Raw genomic sequence first — 21,255 nt, forward strand, 5'->3', positions numbered from 1 at the left:
TTAAAAAATGACAATGGTAAACAAGTTGAATTCACTAAAATAAATAAAAGAGAGGGGGAGGGATTCATTTTCTGTTTTATAAAGCTCTTCGATGAAAAAATAAACCCGAATAATCCAAATGAATCATTGAACTTGCTTAACGGTTCATAAAGAAAGTTCAATACCACTTTATTTTGGAAATTACGAAATAAACGTTAACTAATCTGATTTATTATAACTTGCATATAATTGTGTTTCAACAACACTGAATTATGCAATTATTAAAAGATGCTTGAAATAAATATAAAATCCATTGTTAAACTAGTTGAACCGATTATTTCAGTTATAGGGGCATTCCACGGTATTTTTGACATTATGTAGAGTCCGTAACGTGACCTTTTTTTTTGCCATAACTTTTTAATTTACCGTTTGATTTGCAAATTATTTTATTTTGAGCTGGTGTGTTGGTAGGAAAAGATCAAAATAAAATAATATGCTAATCAAACAGTAAATTAAAAAGTTATGGCAAAAAAGGTCACGTTACGGACTCTACATAAATGTGAAAAATACCTTGGAATGCCCCTATAATAAGACCACTTATCTAAAAAACAAAAACAAAACAAAGAGAAGAAGAAAAAGAGTACAGTATTAGATCTCTTTTTTCTGTGCACTCGAACGCTATAAATTTGCTTATTTTCAGACTTCCAGAAACGCAGCAATACTTATTGGTCTAATAATTTCTTAACCCATTATACGGTTTCTGCAAAAACGTTTGGTTATTTTAATATCTGATTACATTGAAGAGAGGGGAAGGGAGGACGAAGTGCAGTAAAATTCAGACTACTTCTAAAGTGATGATGATGGTATGTTTTGCGTTCGTAAGGTATTTATTCTGTAATGAATTTTTGTATCAAAATTCTACTGTTCTACTTGCAAATAAATAAGTAACAATCGAAGCTTTGGGTTTCTTCGTTGCGTTGAATATAATATTTTTATTTTCACCAATCAAGTCTTTCACCCTGATGTAACAAATTGAAGTATTTCGTTAAATGTTATAAACATGCAGAAAAATAATTTCTTAATTAATTACACTTAACAATCAACAGTGGCCAGGGCCACAACCAGAAAATAATTTCGGGGAGTGTTTTAAAACGTTCATGCGGAGCTTTGCGTTATTTGTGCTAATGTTCAAGTCGTTGGGTTATCGATTATGAAAGGTTTTATGCCATTAATATACATATGAAATACATTTGAGTTTTTGAGCAATATTTTTTGGAAATTTTTAAATATATGTCATACAAAACCTTTTTTTTTTTTTTTGGAGGGGGGGGGCGGTTAAGTCCTAATCCCCCCCCCCTCTTGTATACGGCCCTGACAGTGGCGCTCAGAGGAATTTCGCAACGGTTCAGGATCGAAGGTCCACCATTCTCATATTATCCTCCAACACCCATCCAAACATATTCTTTTGGTTTTATCAATTTTCGGGAACAAAACATTTTTTAAAAATGAATTAAATAATTTCTTAGCATTAGTTATTAATAAGATACATTTATGAATAACAAATACTTAATTAAAATACCAGAAAGCACAAGAATTAATGTATTTACTTTTCTGTTAGTCAAAAATAATAACAGCGAAGCAAAATCATCATTCTAGAACAATTTATGTTCACATACAATTCGAATTTGTTGGGGAAGATAGAGAGAAAAAAAATTATGTATTTTTTATTTATTAAATCTGAAATTATAGTTCCCTTTGCTTGGAATTATTTTACGTACTACATACACAGGATTATACTAAGTTAAAAAAACTCAAGGGCTATGAGAGAGGTCCGAACCCCCTGAACCCTCTCCTTTTATGCGCTAGTGACAATCGACTACAACAATCAAATGCACCACTTTCTTCTCGAGTACATGCTGTCAGTTTTGGCAATATGTCAAATTACTCCCGATTATATACGTTCTCAAGGGTAATTTAGAACACTCCGCATCTCCATGTATTTGAAGACTTTTATGACTTAAAAGATTTTACGTCAGGAATTTCGTTCTGTTACGATTGAAATCCAATTTTGTGTAGCTCATTTAGTGTAGTGGGTATACAGCGCTTAATAGTTCTCCAATTATCCGACAACGATTTGATAAAAAAAGATAATTAAGAGATTGGATTTTTTCCAACTATAAACAAAAAAAAAATTTGTAGTTCATCAAATGCGATTTTGAAATTCGAACTTTATTTCATCTATACCGGGACAATAATGGATGTTCTTTCGGTTGGTTTCACCTTCCCCCACAACATATTCAGCGTTATTCTTCTATGAGAGAAAAATAATTGGCCGCTCGAGAATTTTACAACTATTTTTATTGCTTGATAACTTATTGAGAAAATATTTTATAACTTAAGCTTAAGACATGTAAAGAACAGGCTTTGACCCTTTACATTCATATTTCTGCCACTTGAAGGAAAGAGTAATTAATTAAAGAATTAGGGCCACCAAAAAGCGGTAAATGATTTATAACTTCCAAAAAATACTCAATTAGTTATATTTTTAAACTAGTGGTTTTTTGCACGGCTTTGGCCGTAGTAGAAAACTAAAAGGTCATTTGGTTCGCCTGTATATTTACAAATAATGAATGATGAATTTCTCGTCAATTTTCTTTGTTCATTTGCTCGCATATGTTACGGTTTCACGTTGTAATAACTTGGTAATTTACTTGTTACATGTTATGATAATTTGCTCGGTAAAATGTTCTTAAAATTGGAATAGAAAAAGAACAAAATCGAATTTCCGAAAAATCGCTTCTAGGTGCTCACCCCTGTGCTACGAACTAATTCTGTGCCAAATTTCATAAAAATCGGCCGAAACGGTCTAGGCGCTATGCGCGTAACAGACATACAGAGATCGACATCCAGAGACAGACTATCAGCTTTATGAGTATTATATTAGTAGTAAAAATGAAATCATGAACTTTTCCAGAAAAATTTCATCTCTTCCAACGATATTTGCATTTATTATCCAAAGTTAGAGTTGAAATCCGCAGAAATATTGATAACATACAAAAGAAACGTTTTCCTGAAATTTGCAATGAACATATTGATTATTCAATGATATATGAGCATTTAAATTTAAAGAATAGTATCAACAAGACATTTATCGAAAATATTTGTGCTCGATTCTGCCCTGAATGTATCAAAAGACGTTCTAATGGTTTTGAACAACCGTATTGTAAATACTGAGAAACATTGTCTGCCAAAGTTCTTACAAAAAGTGCAGGGACCAACTTAGGGGCTATCTACAAATGATGTCATGTTTTGAGAGGGGAGGGGTTCGTGACATTGTGACAGTTTGTGATAAGGGGGGGGGGAGGGGGGTAACATGAAATGTGATGTCCGGCGTTTTTACAAGTATTTGCTTGTGAAAAATAGCTTGACATGTGACGAAGGGAAGAGGGGAGGGGGTGAGGAAGTGTGGCACTTTGTGACAATTGGGGGGGGGGGGTAAAAAATGTTGAAAAAATGTTACATAATTTATGTACAGTTCCTTATATCATTACAAAATCGTCTGAGATTCTGATTGATCGGTAAAAAAACTCAGCAAAAGTGGCCTATGGTAGAAGTTTCGCTTCATATGCCGAAGGTTGCGGGTTCGGTTCCCGCCTGTGCCCTGGGTGTTATTTCCTCTCTATGTACTGTAAATCTTTCTTGTGTTGTCTTATGTATTAATAAAGAAGTCTAACCTTTCGAGGCAATGGCACCAATCTTTCCGTAGTAGTAATTTATTAGGGACACGCCAACAACAACTCGGCAAAAATGAAAGGAAGTATACAGGATCGAAGTTAAGTTCCCTTGCAAATCGACTATGGTTAATGTTAAATGAAAACTAAAATGCAGTTACAACACTCAACGTTTATCGTCAAGAGTAATCATTAATAGCCTAATTAGCTAGTAAAACATTTAATATTGAGGAATTTCATTTAATATCCCAATTTCGAGTGTACTTAAATCTATTTCCTATAGTACCACGTGTTGAGATGAGTTTAGAAAATGTTTACAACATAACGTGCCCCTTATAAGTATTTACGTACATAAGCACGTAAATAAATATGAGACAATTAACAACTTTTTGATTAGCTCTTCTAATCATTCGCAATCCACGAATTGTGGCCGTCTCTACGTGATTAACTTTTTCGAATTTGTATATAGCCAATAATTTGAACTTGTAATTGCTAACAGTTTGGTAAGTGGCACTCAGGGGTGGATATATAAGGAGAGGGTAGAGGGGGTCATGCCCCCGCCCAAACTGTCGACAATAGTATTGTCCACATTGCGTTCAAACACTTAATGAATAAAATGTAAATGATTTCAGTCGTCTTTTCAATTCATTATTTTTGAAAGTAAATACTTGAAATATACTAATTCTTTCCATTGCTTGTGAAATTAATTTGTAACATTTATGCCCTGTTAGGTGTTTTATTCCTTGCCGATTTGGTGCTTTTTATTGACACCCAAGCAGTTTCCGAAAATTTTCGTAACTAAAACCGTTGGTCCGAATGGGCGGGGGGAGGGAGGAGGGTTCATGCTCCACCCCCATTAACGAACGGTTTGAAAGCATTTTTTACGTGTCGATTTAAAGGGAGAAGGGGGGGGGGGAGGGCTGACAGAAAGCATTGACTGACGTACCCCTTACTTCAGTTGCAAAACAAATGAACAAATTGAATATTTCTCGTCAAGCACATGCTCTGATCGCGATTAGTTTACAAGTTCGCATCTGCGTGTTTATTTACTCGTTTATTTTTGCGCTTCATCGGCGGCAAATCAGGTTACTAGCATAGGGGAGGATACCTTGACATCTTTTTCCAGCCGGCATCGTGGATCTTTTTTTCTTTTTCATCTCTCCCTTGAAATTGTTATTTGGCACATTGACCATGAGGAAAAATATAATTATCGCTTCCTCGACGTTTCCCCCAAAGATAATTCATACTTTGCCATCATGTCATGGCTTTTTGATCTTTTTTTCATGGTCTGCTCGCAGTTTTGCCGGTGATGTTGACTTTCCAGTTCGCCCTCCTTTTTCAAGGTCAGTCGGTGCTTGAACCCCTTGATGATTGAACAGGTGGTTTGTGTGCACGCTGATGGCTTTGAACGCTTCCATTAAGTTCTTTCATTTAATTTTAATGGTAGAATCATAGTAACATTTTTGTGTCTTCCGACGAATCTCATTTTCGTAAATCTAGAGTCACGAAACGGTGGAACAAGTTTAGCATTCGAACGAAAAGTATAAACATGTCCAAACTTTCCTACTAAAGTTAAAATCAATTAAGTTTGTACGTTGGGAGACAAGAGGCACTATATCCACTATCTTTTTCAAAAAAGTGATTGCTTAATAATTAATGAAATAAAAAGGTTTTAATGTACTAAGTATAAAATAATTTTTCTCTGCTTCATGCGGATTTATATCCCCATACAGTGTCAGAATTTCTTACAGATTGTCTGGAAAATTTGATTGTGAGTTTTTAATAGCTATCAAATTACTTGTGAGCTTTAAAATGAAAAATATGGGAAGCAGGCAACAAACAATCCCCCCCCCCATGCATTTATAATTTAACTAACAATTTTATCGGTCTGCAAATGGAACTGAGGTGTAACTCTAAATTTACATGAAGCTTAGAGAAATTATTTTATACTTTTTAGTTCATTTTAAAAACATGGTACATTAAAACGTTTTTATTTCATTTAATTGTAAGTTTGGATTTCAGCGCTGGAAATATGCCAATTTTCGATTCGTTTTAATTAAATTTTTAAACAAGGGTTACAAAGAAAACAAAACGAAATGAAAACTTGCACATCAGCACTACAATATCTACCGACTTTTTTTTTTTTTTTTGGATTTAATCTCAGATTCTCTAATTCTTTCAATTTGGAGGAAATTCAAAAGGACTTGGGGGAAAAATTTGAGTTTACAAGAAAAATATCTATCTTATGTTTCACTGAAGGGTTCAAGCTAAGGGTTCACTGAAGCTAAATGAAATTTCACTTAGCTTCAAATCAAGTTTCTTATAACAGAAAATGTATAATTTATGCAATCAAGTGGTAAAAAAGTACACTGCAACTGAAATAATTTTACTAATGAAGCAATATTATTTATATCAAAAAGTAAGCAAAAAAAATCATAATAATGAATCAACAACTTTAATTATCGTGTAACAAATACAAATTTTTTAAAATATTTTTTATGAAGTCCTCCTCAGTGTTGCCAGATTAGGGGAAATTTCCCCATTTTGGAGAAATCTGGTGCTCTCTGGGGAAATTTTTGGAAAATGGATTTGGAGGGGCATTCTTCGTGGAAAAATTTTTTCTTTGGGGAAAACCTGTGGGGAAAAAACCTCGGGAAAAAAGATTTTTTTTTCGTTTTTAAATTTGCGTCAAGAAGTAGTGGGAACGTTGTTTGTATCAAACAGCATTGGGTTTGCTTTGCTCAACTTTATGGAATTCGCATTTCGCATCATGTGGAATATTATGCTATGGGATTCGCATTAATGTTCTGCGTGAGTAACTAGTTGATGCGTGAAATAGGTAAAAATAAGTGTGATGAAGAGTGTTCTTGGATAAATATATACAAAAATCATAGTTTAAATGTACATACAAAAGTAGAGTAGTAAATGGGAGTAGAAAAAAAATTTGGTTATTTCTTATCTCTCTATTTCTTTTCAAAAAATCTCTTAAAGGTGCACACCCCCATGCTACAAACAAATTCTTTGCTAAATTTCATGAAAATCAGCCAAACGGTCTTGGCGCTATATTCGCGTTAGAGATCCTGACGGACAGAAAGAGATCCGGACAGAGAGATATCCAGACAGAGAGACTTTCAGCTTTATTATTAGTAAAGATAAAGATAAAAGACAAAAAAAAAAAGCGCAAATGTGAAGAAAAAAAAAAGTTGGGGAATTTTATAAGAAAATTTGGCTATTTGGGGGAGAAAAAAAATTTTAAGAGACAAAAATATAAGAGGAAGTCGATTCATTTTATGAAAATATTAGTGGAAAAATAATTTTTGCATTTGGGGAATTTTGGTAGAAAACATCGCTTTTTGGGAAAAAGTTGGAAAGGAATTGGAGAAATCTGGATTTGACCATTTGGCAACACTGGTCCTTCTCTGTTGGTTTTGCTGTAAGGAAAAGTTAAGGCTCAAAAAAAAAAAAAAGATTTTTTAAAAATATATACATAAATCTATTTGTTTCCGAAATTTATACGAGTCTAACTAATTTAAAGCGTGGGAAGTTTAATGTTAATTTCATTATTTTTAGGGAATCAGCATTTGAAAAATACTGACACACTTGGTTTCTCATCACAAAAGATGCAAATGTTTTCATTTTCTTTTTTTTTTGGGGGGGGGGGGGTATTTCCAAAAATGTGATTGTTGGTTAAACAGTCTTAATTCTCAGTTTTTCACAGTATTAGCGAGGTTTTTTTTTTTTTTATAAGTCCTAATTGCACTGTTTACAAGAGAGGGAAAATACTCAATCTAAAAGATGAGTTATCAAATTTGGCAGTTCGCCTATTAAAACATTCAGTTCATAAATTAAAGAGAAGTGTGGTAGAAGATGAAGCTTCTACCACAGAGCCCATGAGGCAAATATCTGAGCCCCTCTTAAAATTTTGCATATGGGCACCCATGGAATCAAATCCTGCCAGTAAAAATAAACCTACCATCTAGTTCCAAAATCCTATGGATAATACACAAGTTCAACGATTCGATTCATGGGCTCGGCATCCATTTGACTTTGTTGATCCATGATCCATGTGCTTTGTATATGTTTTACTTTTCGCCGTGTCATGTTGTGCAGGTGTTAACACTTTTGAAAAAGTGAGTAATAGCCCAGTGGTTGGGTAGTTGAATACGGAAGTAATTGGTGGAAAGCTGGAAATTGTTTTAATTTATGCCGTATGGGTCTGTAATGACCATACTAAGTTTTCCCCCTTCTACTAAGTGAGCTTTCGCCACAGCGTCCAAATTAGTGCCAAAAAACACCTGTTTTTTCATTAGTGTTACAATATCTCAAAAATGGCTCTTAAAACGACCAAAAATACATGCAGGTTTCTTGTAGAGCACAAAATACTGAACAAAATGAGTACCTACAACCTGCATTTTTGTTAAATATTAAGCTCACAACTCTATTTCAAAAATTGGCTTAAATTACTAATTAAGCGCTTAAAGCCAGAACGCACCTCGTTCCTACGCTCCCTAACGTAAAAAAATGGCAGGAAAACTTTATTATGTTCATTATTGTAATAGAAATATATCGTAGGTGGAATAAAAGTATGAATGAGAAGGAAGGAAGTTGAAAGTAAGGAGGGAGGGGGGGGGGGGAAACGCGTATCCAGGTTAATTATGCTAACCCCTTCCCACTCCCACCCTTAGATCATTAACACATAGATACGGCAGTGGGCGTGGTTGTTGATGCAGGAAGAACCGCGGGGGAAAGTAAGGGGATACCACGTGACTGGGATGGACACACAGAGGAGTGTTTCGCATAACTGCGTAAATTCTCGTAGGGATTTGAGTAGCGTTGATTTTAATTTTTTTATCTTCGGCCAGAAATGTTTTGGAACATTTTTTTTCTGTGACCCGCAAGCGCATAGTTTACTGATTAATGGATTTTTTTTTCTATTTTATTTCTACCGTAAATTGTTGAGTTACGCCGATTTAAAAATGGTTCTAAAAGTTCGCTCATTGAGAAATAGAGTTACTAATTCCCCCACGTTTTCGAAAGAGGGTAAATTGCAGAGGAGTTCTATACGATGAATGAAAATTGCTTTTATTTCCCCTCGCTCTCTCTCTTTTTCCGTTTGTAATGCAAGATAGCTTTTTTACTATTAACTTACTATTTCATGCTTTCAAGAAATGAATAAAATATTAATTTTGTGAAAATGATGTTAAAAGTTTCAAATGCTAATGTATTTCAAACTATTTTTAGCCTATCTTCCCCGCAAAAGTTTTTTTTAAAGGAAAATTAATGAAGTAAATAAAGGCTTAATCTAATCAAAAAACATCGCTAAAACAGGAAGAAAAATTTCAAATCCCCCTCTAACTTTATGTGTTTGAATCTTGTTTGTATTTTCCTTATTCAGCAAAGTTTTTTTTTTTCTTTTCTTTCAAAAAATATGGATCGCTCGTTAATCGCAAAAATTTTAGCTACTCTAAACATATTTTTAATATTTTGGGTTCGGAATTTAAAAAGGTATATTTACGAAATTCGAAATGCAATTTCCCATACAGTTTACAAATTAGAGATTGGCTGATTTTATAGAGAAGTGCATTCATAGCGGAAATTGTTTTATTGCGTGTAAAAGTGATTAGTGAGATGAAAAAAGTGTTAATTTTGTTTTATAGGACAGGGGAAAAAATGGTTTTTATAAAACAATTGTTTGAACCCCCCTCCCCCCCCAGTTGATACCCTTCTGGGGGAGGGGTGGATTTATACACGAAATGCCATTAAGAGTCACTGAAAAATGTAAATACTGAAATTCAGATATGTTTAAAATCATATTTCATGTCTAAAATGCACTGACATCACTACGGGGGAAGCGTTTGCGTGGGGGACGCTCTTTTGGGAGGTGATACCCAAAATGCATTTAAAAGTAAAACCTGTGCGCCAAATTTGGTAACACTCCCACGCAAATTTTGTATTTGTATAAAGAACAAACACCTACCCACACGCAAACATACATCCATTTATATATATCTTTTTCTTTCGTTCTTTTTTTTTTTTTTTTTTTTTTTTGCTAAGTTAGACGCTATTTTTTTATAGAAATACTTCTCAATTTCCACTACCTGTGAAACGATAGTTCGTCTTTTCTTGCTTTTTCATTGCAATTGTGTGCACAGCAATACGGCATGTTATTCAGTTGGACTCTCTCCTACTAGAATAGAGACATGGGAAGAAAACGCTGATATCCAAATGACCGAATCACGTGGTAGAGAGCGGCGAAACTGTTTGATCTTCTCCCCGGATCGTAAAACTTGTCGCCCTTACTCCTGCATCAGCGCATACAATAGCGACTGAATGGAATGGCTCGTCTATCTCTTAATGGTCTAAGCTCCCACCGGCTCTCCCTTTCTCCACTGAAATACCTTCGTTCCCTCCCTTCCGTTCACTCACCCCTTTCTTAGAGGCCGAATAAACCTTTTTATGCTGAAATTTCTCCCATTCGCTAAAAATTCCGGAGGGTGGTTTCTTACAATCGAAATTTTAATGCATTTCCAATGGGAAACTATTATACAATATATTTAACAACACAGCTTTTATATCTAAGTAATTCTTAAAAGTAATTCTTCTAAGAAATTAAAAATAGTATAAAAGAAAATAAGTTCAGAAATGCAAAATTCGCTTCTCAGAGTATGTATGATGAAATTATACTCGAAACAGTATTCATATATCACTCATAAAAAGTAATCTTCTTTTTATCTAACTATTGACGATAAATAAACAGTCAGACTTATTTCAATGAACACTCAATTTTTGCATTCTAGTAGTGCAAAATGAAATATTGATCAAATTAACACACAGATAAGAGTAATTAAAAAGGTACTAGACACGTAACTGTAGAAAATATATTTAATTACGAAAACGTGAGGTACAAAGGGCAACATTCCAGATTTCAAAACAGCTCTTATTTTCTTATGTTAAATAAAGAAAGGCATTAGATATTAAAAGTAAAATGCAATATATACATATGGGTCACCTAAAATGATACGTTGAGCATCGCTAAAACATTTGACAACATGTGAAAGTTTCACATTGTGTGGAATTGTGATAAAAACTACAATAATTTTCTAGCTTAATGAAATTTAACATAAACAATTTTGTTACACATAAAATAAACAGTTAAATGAACTTAATTTTTCTTGACGCTGAAAGTGTGTTGCAAATGTCAGTGTCAGTTTGGTCATTGCCACTTTCATTATTTTGCAAATGATCATATCGCTCCTCCAATGAGTCAACTTCTTCTAAATTGTCCTCCAGTATATCAATTTCCGCTTCTAAGTTAGTTGAGTTTGAAGTGCCGTCATCATCCTCCGGAGAGTTGGTGCATGCATGCCCTCTGCAGCTGTAGCATATTGCAGAGCACTCTATGAGTTATTAAAAAGCAATTCCTACCTGTGTATAAGCCTGTGTTCTATATGAGATGTTTCGTCCTTGCCTCAAGCTAAAAAATAAATGTATAACCGGAAGTCGCTAATTCCCCTCAATGTTACCATTTCTAAGAAAAAATCTTAATTCACTCTACAAGCCTGGCACACCAAATTTTCTGTTATCTCAACGCTTGCAGTCAAGTTCGTCGATAATTTAGGATCTGTTACCAATTATTCAGGATAAGATTTTCGATTGCATATTGCAGCTGGAAAGTTTACTAGAGTTTTATTTCATAATTGCACATTGCAAACATCGTTTTAAGAATAAACTAGATCGTATCTTCAGTTTTTGATTTCAGATGCATGAAATTTGATTAAATTTATTTCAGTTATTGTATCACACAGCAAACTTATGGGGATTTTTCAAAATGATATAGCATGTAAGCAGGCAACAATGAACTTTCATTTTCAATATTAAGAATTTTGAATTCCTTCTTGCTAAATTATTTCGCAAGAACAGTTAAATATTCTGAGTTAAATATTCTGGCTATTATGTACATTAAAAAAAAGAACATTACTGTATCTGAATGATAGGTTTTAAATGATTTCGAGGAAAATCCACGAGGAATTTATAAAAGATTATAACAAACTTAACGGTAAATATGTCGTCCCCCCGCCTTTTTAGTTTTTTTTAAATGGTTATTGTGTCAAAACGAATCGTTAATTATTGAGAGGATGATATAATTAAACAACTTCTTAGCCATAAAAGCTGTTTTTTTAAATATATTGTATAATAGTTTCCCATTGTAAATGCATTAAAACTTCGATTTTAAGAAACCACCCTCCGGAATTTTTAGCAAATGGGAGAAATATCAGCATAAAAAGGTTTATTCGGCCTCTAAGAAAGGGGTGAGTGGACGGAAGGGAGGGAACGAAGGTATTTCAGTGGAGAAAGGGAGAGCCGGTGGGAGTGGGAAGGGGTTAGCATAATTAACCTGGATACGCGTTTCCCCCCCTCCCTCCTTACTTTCAACTTCCTTCCTTCTCATTCGTACCTTTATTCCACCTACGATATATTTCTATTACAATAATGAACATAATAAAGTTTTCCTGCCATTTTTTTACGTTAGGGAGCGTAGGAACGAGGTGCGTTCTGGCTTTAAGCGCTTAATTAGTAATTTAAGCCAATTTTTGAAGTAGAGTTGTGAGCTTAATATTTAACAAAAATGCAGGTTGTAGGTACTCATTTTGTTCAGCATTTTGTGCTCTACAAGAAACCTGCATGTATTTTTGGTCGTTTTAAGAGCCATTTTTGAGATATTTTAACACTAATGAAAAAACAGGTGTTTTTTGGCACTAATTTGGACGCTGTGGCGAAAGCTCACTTAGTAGAAGGGGGAAAACTTAGTATGGTCATTACAGACCCATACGGCATAAATTAAAACAATTTCCAGCTTTCCACCAATTACTTCCGTATTCGACCTTTTTTCACTCCCCAACCACTGGCCTATAAGCTTTTAGACTATATCAGAGGACCACTGTTGACGGGAGAATTCTTTTCTTTCTAGAGACATTTCCGCTATATCAAAAGAGGTTTCAGATTAATTTTTTTAGTGTATTCACTCTCAAATACTAGATGAACATTTAGTACACAACTGTACATTCCGTACTCAAAACCTTCTTTGTACTACTGTATAAGTTTTTGACTGTTATTCTCATTGGATCAATGTTTAAGTATTTTATATTAACTCAAAATATAGTATCTTGATTTTGAACTTCTTTTTATAGAGCATTGCTGGCCACACAACATCCGTGGAATGTGTTCGGTTTGATCCCAGAGAAATAATGGTCTGTGCTGGTTCCCTGTCTGGAGCCTTGAAACTTTGTGATCTAGAAGCCTCAAAAAGTAATATTATTATATATACTATACATACTTCTATGAAATCACTTTCTGTAAAAATTGACCACTTATCGTTGGTTGGCTGTAAAACTGAGCAATAAATATCCCGAACCACTAAAAATGTTTTTGTTGACTACTGATTGAGAATCTGTGGTAATGTCATTTTTAATCTGCTTTCAAAGAGGAAGTTTTATTTCCCATTGTGTTTATGGTTTTGTTTGTTTGTCCGTTTATAAAGAGAAATCTGATTTGATGTTTTTTTCTTTTCTTTTTCTTTAGAATATAATCAATGATAATCTCCTGCCAGTGTCTGCATGTACTTTTTTTAAAAAAAAAGATGTTGATTAAAACTAATTACATTTTTTTTTTTTTTTTTTTTTGAGTTTATTCTGGACCTAGAATCATTTAGAAAAAAAAAGATTGCAATCATTGTCTGGAGCCAATCAACTTAACTCAAAAATTTTTCATTGCCTATTGTTTTTATTTGGTTGATTCAGTTCATTAACTAAGCATTTCCAACTTCTTTAAAGTTATCAACTTGTCTGTTTGTTACTCTTATCAAAACTCGGATTCCTGTTTTACTTGCTGCAGTATCCATAGAATAGTATTTCACACTTGTCTGGGAAGCTAAGTTTTGTCAAAAGAATTTTTGTCCCCCACCCCCCTTTAAAAAAGAAAAAAAAATTTGTAAATTCCTTAAAATATTAGCTCAGTTATTTATTTAAAAAATGTTTTGTATTCTAGTTCACTTGAATGAATTTAGTCTCTGCCTTTTTTATGTCTTGATTTATGTGACTATTAATGTGATGCTTCAGTTGTCCAATTTGATTAACTCCACTTTAAAAAAAATCCTCATTTCTGCTTTAATAGTGCTTAATGAATGCTTAGAATGTGAATTTATATTAAACATTCGGTTCAGTACATTTCTGATCCTGCAATGGCAGAAAATGTAACACGAGGGCCCATTCACTTCTATGGATAACACTATCTTCATCACTTTTCTCAGCTTTTTGTTTTATGGAGTTAATTGATTAGGGCAAGTGAAGCATCCAAATGATACTAATAAATGTAAAAAATTTTAAAAAGAGGCTAAAAACAACTGTCCAACACTTTTTTTTTAATTTAGAAAACTGAGCATTAGGAAATATTAGATTAAGAAAGCAGTTTTTTTAGATTTGCATTTTTTTTTTTTTTTTTAAATCTTGAAAAAACATTTTTTATGTAAAATTCTGCCAATAACAAAAATTGAACTTATATGGAGGCCATCACCGAACTTCTGCACTTTTCATATGAATATTCTAAATCTCTGGTTGAAATAAATAGTCATAAATTAATGAATATCATTTTGGTCCAACTGTGTACCAGTTTTGCTTGGTCCTTTGCATACTTCTTAAGTATAATAATCATTCTTATGAAGAAAACCCAAAAATGAATCATAATGTTTCGTGGTTGGAGGCTTATATCGGCCAATTTTTGTTTAATTCACCTTATTAATTTTAAGTGTTTAAAACCAAGAAAAACATTTTAATTTTGCCAGCCTCTTAGAATGATTAATACCAAAAAGTAACCAACACCAGTCTCCATTGGTGTTCATTTGTATCTACCCTTTTATTTAATTCCTTGCATATTTTGAGGCAGGTGTTGTTCATAAATATCACTTTTCTCGATATGTTTGGACCCCCCCCCCCCCCGCCCTGCTTCAAAGTGCCACACCTTACATCCTCCCATTCCCCCTGTCACATGGTAAACTGAACCACAGTAACATATAGCTTGTTACAAAGCTCTCCATTATCCTTAGTGTAACATTTTTATCACTTTTTACACTTATATATTTATACCTGGGAGGTAAAGGCACTATGTCCATTTTTTTCCAAATCGTGAATTAAACACCATCTTGGCCCTACATTTTATACTCTATCTAGAGATATTTTGGTGAGCAAATTTGCTCCCCAAAGGGCAAATTTTGAAGCAGTTGACTTTTAGTGAGCAGCAAATTTTTGAGTACTCAGATTTTAGTGAGCAAATTTTCATTTTATAAACCCTTAAATGCCAACTAGAAATACAAATCATCATAAAAGAAATACTTTGAAACTCATCTCCCCTGGTTAATTTTAGTTTTGTGAGTACAGTCAATCCCTGCTACAGCGCGATTCAACTTAGGCAAAATGGCTATAACATGAGTTTCTTTTTCCGAGTAACGAATTTTAGAGCAAATGCAAATTCCTCTCCCTCAGCACAAAAATTTTCAGAAGGAGGTATCAGCTTTGTGATTGGCTACTGAATACTGATTTCTTGAATGGACTTATATCCCTTTAGCATCCCTGACAGTGGAAGTTCTCACACTATACTAGTCTACAGATTGCTTTGTTAGTGTATCAAATTACTGTTCAGCCTTTTTTATGTTTATTTTTTCATTCTAAATATTAAAGTTGATGAAATATAATGGTGCATTAGTGCACTGTATCATCTAAAGCAGTGGTTCCCAACCTTTTTTCCGTTGCGAACCTTTAGCAATATCTTAAAGAAATTGGCAAACGATTTGTAGTCAGTAAGTTTTAAAACAAAAATAAGAATAAAAACAATGAATTTTTGATAACATTTTTTGTTTTGAGTTGCATATAACAAGCAATGAAAACCTTTTTTCTCCTTCTGTTTTGGAAAAATTATTTTCCTAAAAGGTCAAATTTAACTCTAATTAGTGCGCAAAAAAGTAATTTTTACTGCAAAAATATTTTTTATTCACCCTTACTGCAAGTGTATTTTGCACACACACACACACACAAATTATGTTGGGTCATTTTACTCCATAACCATTTTTTTACTACATACTTTATACTTTGACAATTTTCGCCTCCAGCAATTTTTCTGAGGAATAAAAAATATTGATAGTTTCCCACTGATATTTCTGGCTCAAATGGTTCAGATTATAATCGTCGAAAGTTACTTAAAGATGTTTCATACATTCACATATACTCCTTTAGCCCGGTCAATTTAGACATAAAAATAGTGATCAAATAACAAAAATTCCGGGAAAGCTAAATTTTTGTAGAGACTTTGTGTTTAGCATTACAAATAAAGTGCCAAAAGTCCCCGTCGATCCCATGTGCGCTAAAAAAGTTATTCGGGGTCAAAGGTCAAAATTTTAGGTTTTTTGGATTTTTCTCAAAAACGGTAAGTTTTATCGAAAAGTACCTCAGACCAAAGTTGTAGATCTCAAAATTCTCTACAAAAATGTCCTTATGATTTTCATCTCCAAGACCAAACCATTTCCCAGACATTGCGTACTCTCAAAAGACAGCCACTCACTTACAGAATTCCCTCTACTCGCATGGATTTGAATAACATCTGGCTATTCTAATCCGTGTGGCATCGTTCACGTACCCGGAGGTGCCCAACCCACTAAGGGCATGGGCGCACCCCTCAATATCCTGGAGCCCCCCCTCAAAAACAAGAGCCTTCGCCAAAAACTGAGGAAAATACCCTTCTAAACCCCCCCCCCCCCCTTAAATGTTTTTTGAGCTCTCAAACTGTAACCACATTTCATACACTAAAACATAGTTTGGCTGGCGAGTCGAATTATTATCTTGACTCCTGACAATGTTTGGCCATAGTGATACATTGTAGTAAAGATTTCTAGATTCTAAAATCCATCTCTCTTGGTTAGACAACAAACTGTGGTTGGCGCTTCTTCATCTAATTTTGCGCGTCGTCTCACTGCTTTAGTATAACGTGAGGTATTGGAAATCATATAATTCAATAGTTAGGCAATCAAGCACCATTTCTTTTAAAGTTTTATCTGATATTCCTTTTTTAAGAAGATGATCCGAGTTTTCCCACTTCTGCTTATCAAGGAACTGAAGTTGAAATCTGGAATTGTAAATTTTCGCTGTACAATCGAATTCTTCAAACTTGTCATCGTATTATGTTTGGATCATCAGCTCTTGTTCTGCAAACTGGTTACGTTGAGAATCTAAGAAATATAACACTAGGTATTGCGGATGACCATCAGAGAACTTGTTTCGAGACGGATTACGACGACCAGTTCGAAGATGGACAAAAAACATTTATAATTCCAGATTTCAATTTTGAAGCTGAGAGAATACTATGAGCTCATTGATAAGCAGAACTGGTAAAACTCGGCAGCTCCCTCTTTCAAAAAGAGTACTTTCGATAAAACTTTGAAAGAAATTGCTTGATTGCGTACCTACTGAGTCGTATGGCTTTCAAAACCTCACATGTCATACTAAAGCAGCAAGACGATAGGTAAAATAAGAGAAAGAAGTGTCAGGTACAGTTTGTTGTCTAACCAAAAGGGATAGATTTATTCGATTCAGATTAGAATTTAGAAATATTAAGCCACAATACCATCAAGCCACAATTTCAATCAAGACTGAAAATTATGAGAAGCAAAATAGTTCAACTCGCACGCCAAACTTATGTTTTATTGTAATCAATGTGGTTACAGTTTGAGGGCTCAAAACCCATTAAAGTTTCTTTAGCAACGTCTTTTGTTTTAAAAGGTGACTTATGTGGGCTGTTGCAAGCCACATTTATATTTTAAAATTTTTATACTTAACCTTTGTTCTCTATCATAGGTAAATTTGACATTTTGAGCCAAAGCTACGGGCTAAGTGGAGAATTAACTTTTTTTTTTTTTTTTACTAGATAAGAAATGCTTTGATTGCTCTTTTTTCCGTATCTATGTAAGAATTAATTAATATGAAAGCAAACTTTTACAAATCATAACTTCTAATGTTTTTACTCTAGGTACGAAGCAACACTGTGTTAATCAATTCTGACACTATATTGGTCAAATTCAAGATTCAATGCATGTGTGGAACTTTAAAATACAGTTTATTATTAAAATGATCTTATGCGATGTGTTATCTACACAAAAAGCCTGCTCTTAAGAGCGATAACATCAAATTTTGATACTTGATGAAATTATTGTAACTTTTTCCAGCTTTTATGCATTTATTATCAACTTCAAGGCGGAGCGAAACCTCAAGATATTTTTTGCGATCGAAATACTTTTGCATAACGAGATATCTCTACAAAAGGCAACTTTTCCGGGTTATTGCTTAGCGTTTAGCAGATTTTGATTTTTTTTCAACCCTCCCTAATGAATTTATCCAGTACTTCAAAAGTAAGTCCACCTCGTACTAGAGCGGTATTAAGTGAATATGAATCCAGCTTTTGTTGTAAAAAACACTGCTTATTTTGTGGCGAGGAAGCGGATGAAGAGGCTGAGAAGAACAAAACGCAGAATTATCGCAGAACAATTCTTAAATTTTCTACACTTGCATTCAAAGAATCCCTTTTAAAATTAGCTAAAGATCGTTCGGAGGTGTGTCAAAAGCTGCCCTTGCACGTTTTAATGTTGAGTATGATTTAGTCGCTGCTTTATGAATATTTCTGCGATAATTCTGCGCTTTCTTCTTCTCAGCCTCCTCATCCGCTTCACAGCCAAAAAAAAAGCAGTGTTTTTGAAAACAAAAGCTGGATTCAAATTCACTTAATCGGGCTACAGTACGAGGAGGACTTACTTTTGAAGTATTTGGCCTTGGAATTAAATCCTCACGTTGCTGCAGAGATTGAACTTTTCCGGGTGTATGATTTTCTGCAATTCACGCGAATTGTAACGGACTTTTGACTTCTTAAATAATCAGCATTCTTATAACTTCTCCCGACACTTGCATAGTTGGCATTCCACGACTGCCCAGCACAACAGTTTCACCTTCAGTCAAAAGTTTGTTGCAAATAAAGCAAAATTGTGACATTTTTCTTAAATATTGATCAGCACAAACAGTAGACGCTTGTAATAAATACGTTTATTCACTCGAATTGCACGTTTAACTCTAAAAGAAGCATCAGCCCAACTAGAAGGGGTCATGGCACAGACTGCGCCATCGAAATTCTTACGGGAGTTGCTTTGAGGGGTATTTTCTCAGTTTTTGGAGGGGGCTTTTGCTTTTCAGGGGGGGGGCTCCGTGATATTGAGGGGTGCGCCCATGCCCTTAGTGGGTAGGGCACCCATGGGTATGTGAACGACGCCACACGGACTAGAATAGCCAGATGTTATTCAAGGCCATGCGAGTAGAGGGGATTCTGTAAGTGACTGGCTGTCTTTTGAGAGTACGCAATATCTGGGAAATGGTTTGGTCTTGGAGATAAAAATCATAAGGACCATTTTTATAGAGAATTTTGAGATCTACAACTTTGGTCTGAGGTACTTTTCGATAAAACTTACCGTTTTTGAGAAAAATCCAAAAAACCTAAAATTTTGACCTTTGACCCCGAATAACTTTTTTAGCACACATGGGATCGAGGGGGACTTTTGGCACTTTATTTGTAATGCTAAACCCAAGGTCTCTACAAAAATTTAGCTTTCCCGGAATTTTTGTTATTTCAATTGTCTAAATTGACCGGACTACTTGTATTAAGTTTTATTCGTATTAAGTTTTAATGAACTATTTTCCGGTAGAGAACTACAGAGAAAACTGAAGTAAGCGTGTTAAAACTCCGCCATTAGAGTTTTATTTTCGCAAACCCCTTTGCACATCTCGCGAACCCCTGCTGGTTCGCGAACCACCGGTTGGGAATCAATGATCTAAAGTTTGTGAAGATGGAAAGGAAAAGGGGGAGTTTCTGAAAAATAAAGAAAAGGTTAAGATTCTCGATATGTGTGAACAACTAAAAAGTGCATCGACGGTAGCACGACAATAAGTATGAGTGAATCTTCCATACGTACAATTAAAAGTCAAGAAAAAGATACCCGTGAAAAACTTGGAACTTAGCTTCAATATTGAAGCTCACAGAGCAATGTCCAAACAAATTAAATATTATGAAAATGGAAGATGCTCTTGTATTGTGGATTAAAGAGACCATGAAGAGGGGTGCTGCCATAAATGGAAGCATCATAAAAGAAAAGGCAAAGCAACTATACTTTAAAATATGTTAGATAAGAATAACAATGTGATCATAGAGTATAAATTATAATCATTTCTTCATTTTTTTAAATCATAAATATTATTACTGTATATACTGTACGTACCATGGCATGCTGTTTTATTTTAGGTCTTTCCCTCCCTTTGATCATTCATTTTTTGCATTTTAACCGTATTTTATGTTGAATAAAATAGCTTTTTTTGTTTTATAAATGTAATAAAAGTTCAATTCTTTAAATAAAAAACTAATATGTATAGTTGAGGAATGGTTTAAAGCAGTCAGAGAATGTTTATAAGCGTCAAAATATGTTTTTAAGAAATTCATATACATATCTTTCTCGACAATGAAAATTTTCTGAAGTGTTTAAGGCTCCTTGTTTTTGTAATTTTCATAAGTAAGAATATTCATAAATGTGTGCTATTTATTTATTCATATTATTTATTATTTAAATCCAAGAAATCAAATGAAACCTAGTTTATGTGTGACACAGGGTTAACCCTCTTGGACCAATTTTGGCGAATGTCTGACCATATTTTAAATGTCTGATTGCGGGTTTTTGCCTATTCTGTTAAAATTCGAACAAATTTTGTTTTTGAAGAAAAGTTTTTTCAAAGATAATTTAAATGTATATAATTGAAATTAAAATAAACCCTTGCATGTAGATTTTTGTATTACTTATTAATATAATATTTTTTCTTGTTCAGTTATTAGAACCTTAACTGGTCACAAGGCTGGCATTAGATGTTTAGATTTCCATCCATTTGGAGACTATGTTGTTTCAGGTTCCCTCGATACTAACATAAAGGTACGTATATATCTTATTCATTCATCTTTTTACTGAAAAAAATTATAAAGTAGTCAAAATTATTATATGTGAAATTTTATGTTTATTCTTATCAAATAACTTTGTCAAAATGTTTAATAGTTAATTTTAAAGTGAATTTTACCTGCTATGTTAGTTAAATAAATTATATTGGTAAAGATTCGAGAGGTTTATTTTCCAACAACCAAAAACTTTATTTATTTGTGTATATTTCTAAACCTAACTTCTGATAAAATTAGTTAGTTGAAACAACAAATCCACATTTGATCTGGATAAACGACGTTCTACTACACATGAAAACATATACTTTTTGTACAGATTTTTTTTTTAAACTGCATATCGTCACATCGGAGCAGCAATGAGACATCTTAGTGTTATTTCTGGGATTAGATGCCTTAGTGTTGCTCTGAGGCGACAATGTATCATTTTAAACATATTATACTGCATTTACCTACACAAGTAACACACGCATTT

At 33.8% G+C, this 21,255-nt stretch overlaps 1 protein-coding gene across 1 annotated transcript in view; it reads left to right on the top strand.

Moving 5' to 3' along the window:
- Positions 1 to 21,255, top strand: part of LOC129224076 (katanin p80 WD40 repeat-containing subunit B1-like) — a 128,229-nt gene that overhangs the window by 71,869 nt on the left and 35,105 nt on the right. Inside the window, exons 3-4 of the mRNA XM_054858477.1 lie at positions 12,899 to 13,016; positions 20,663 to 20,763. Of these exons, the coding sequence (XP_054714452.1) occupies positions 12,899 to 13,016; positions 20,663 to 20,763 (219 nt within the window). The remainder of the gene's footprint in view (positions 1 to 12,898; positions 13,017 to 20,662; positions 20,764 to 21,255) is intronic.

The sequence above is a fragment of the Uloborus diversus genome, chromosome 6, assembly GCF_026930045.1.
Source record: "Uloborus diversus isolate 005 chromosome 6, Udiv.v.3.1, whole genome shotgun sequence".
Lineage (NCBI taxonomy): Eukaryota > Metazoa > Arthropoda > Arachnida > Araneae > Uloboridae > Uloborus > Uloborus diversus.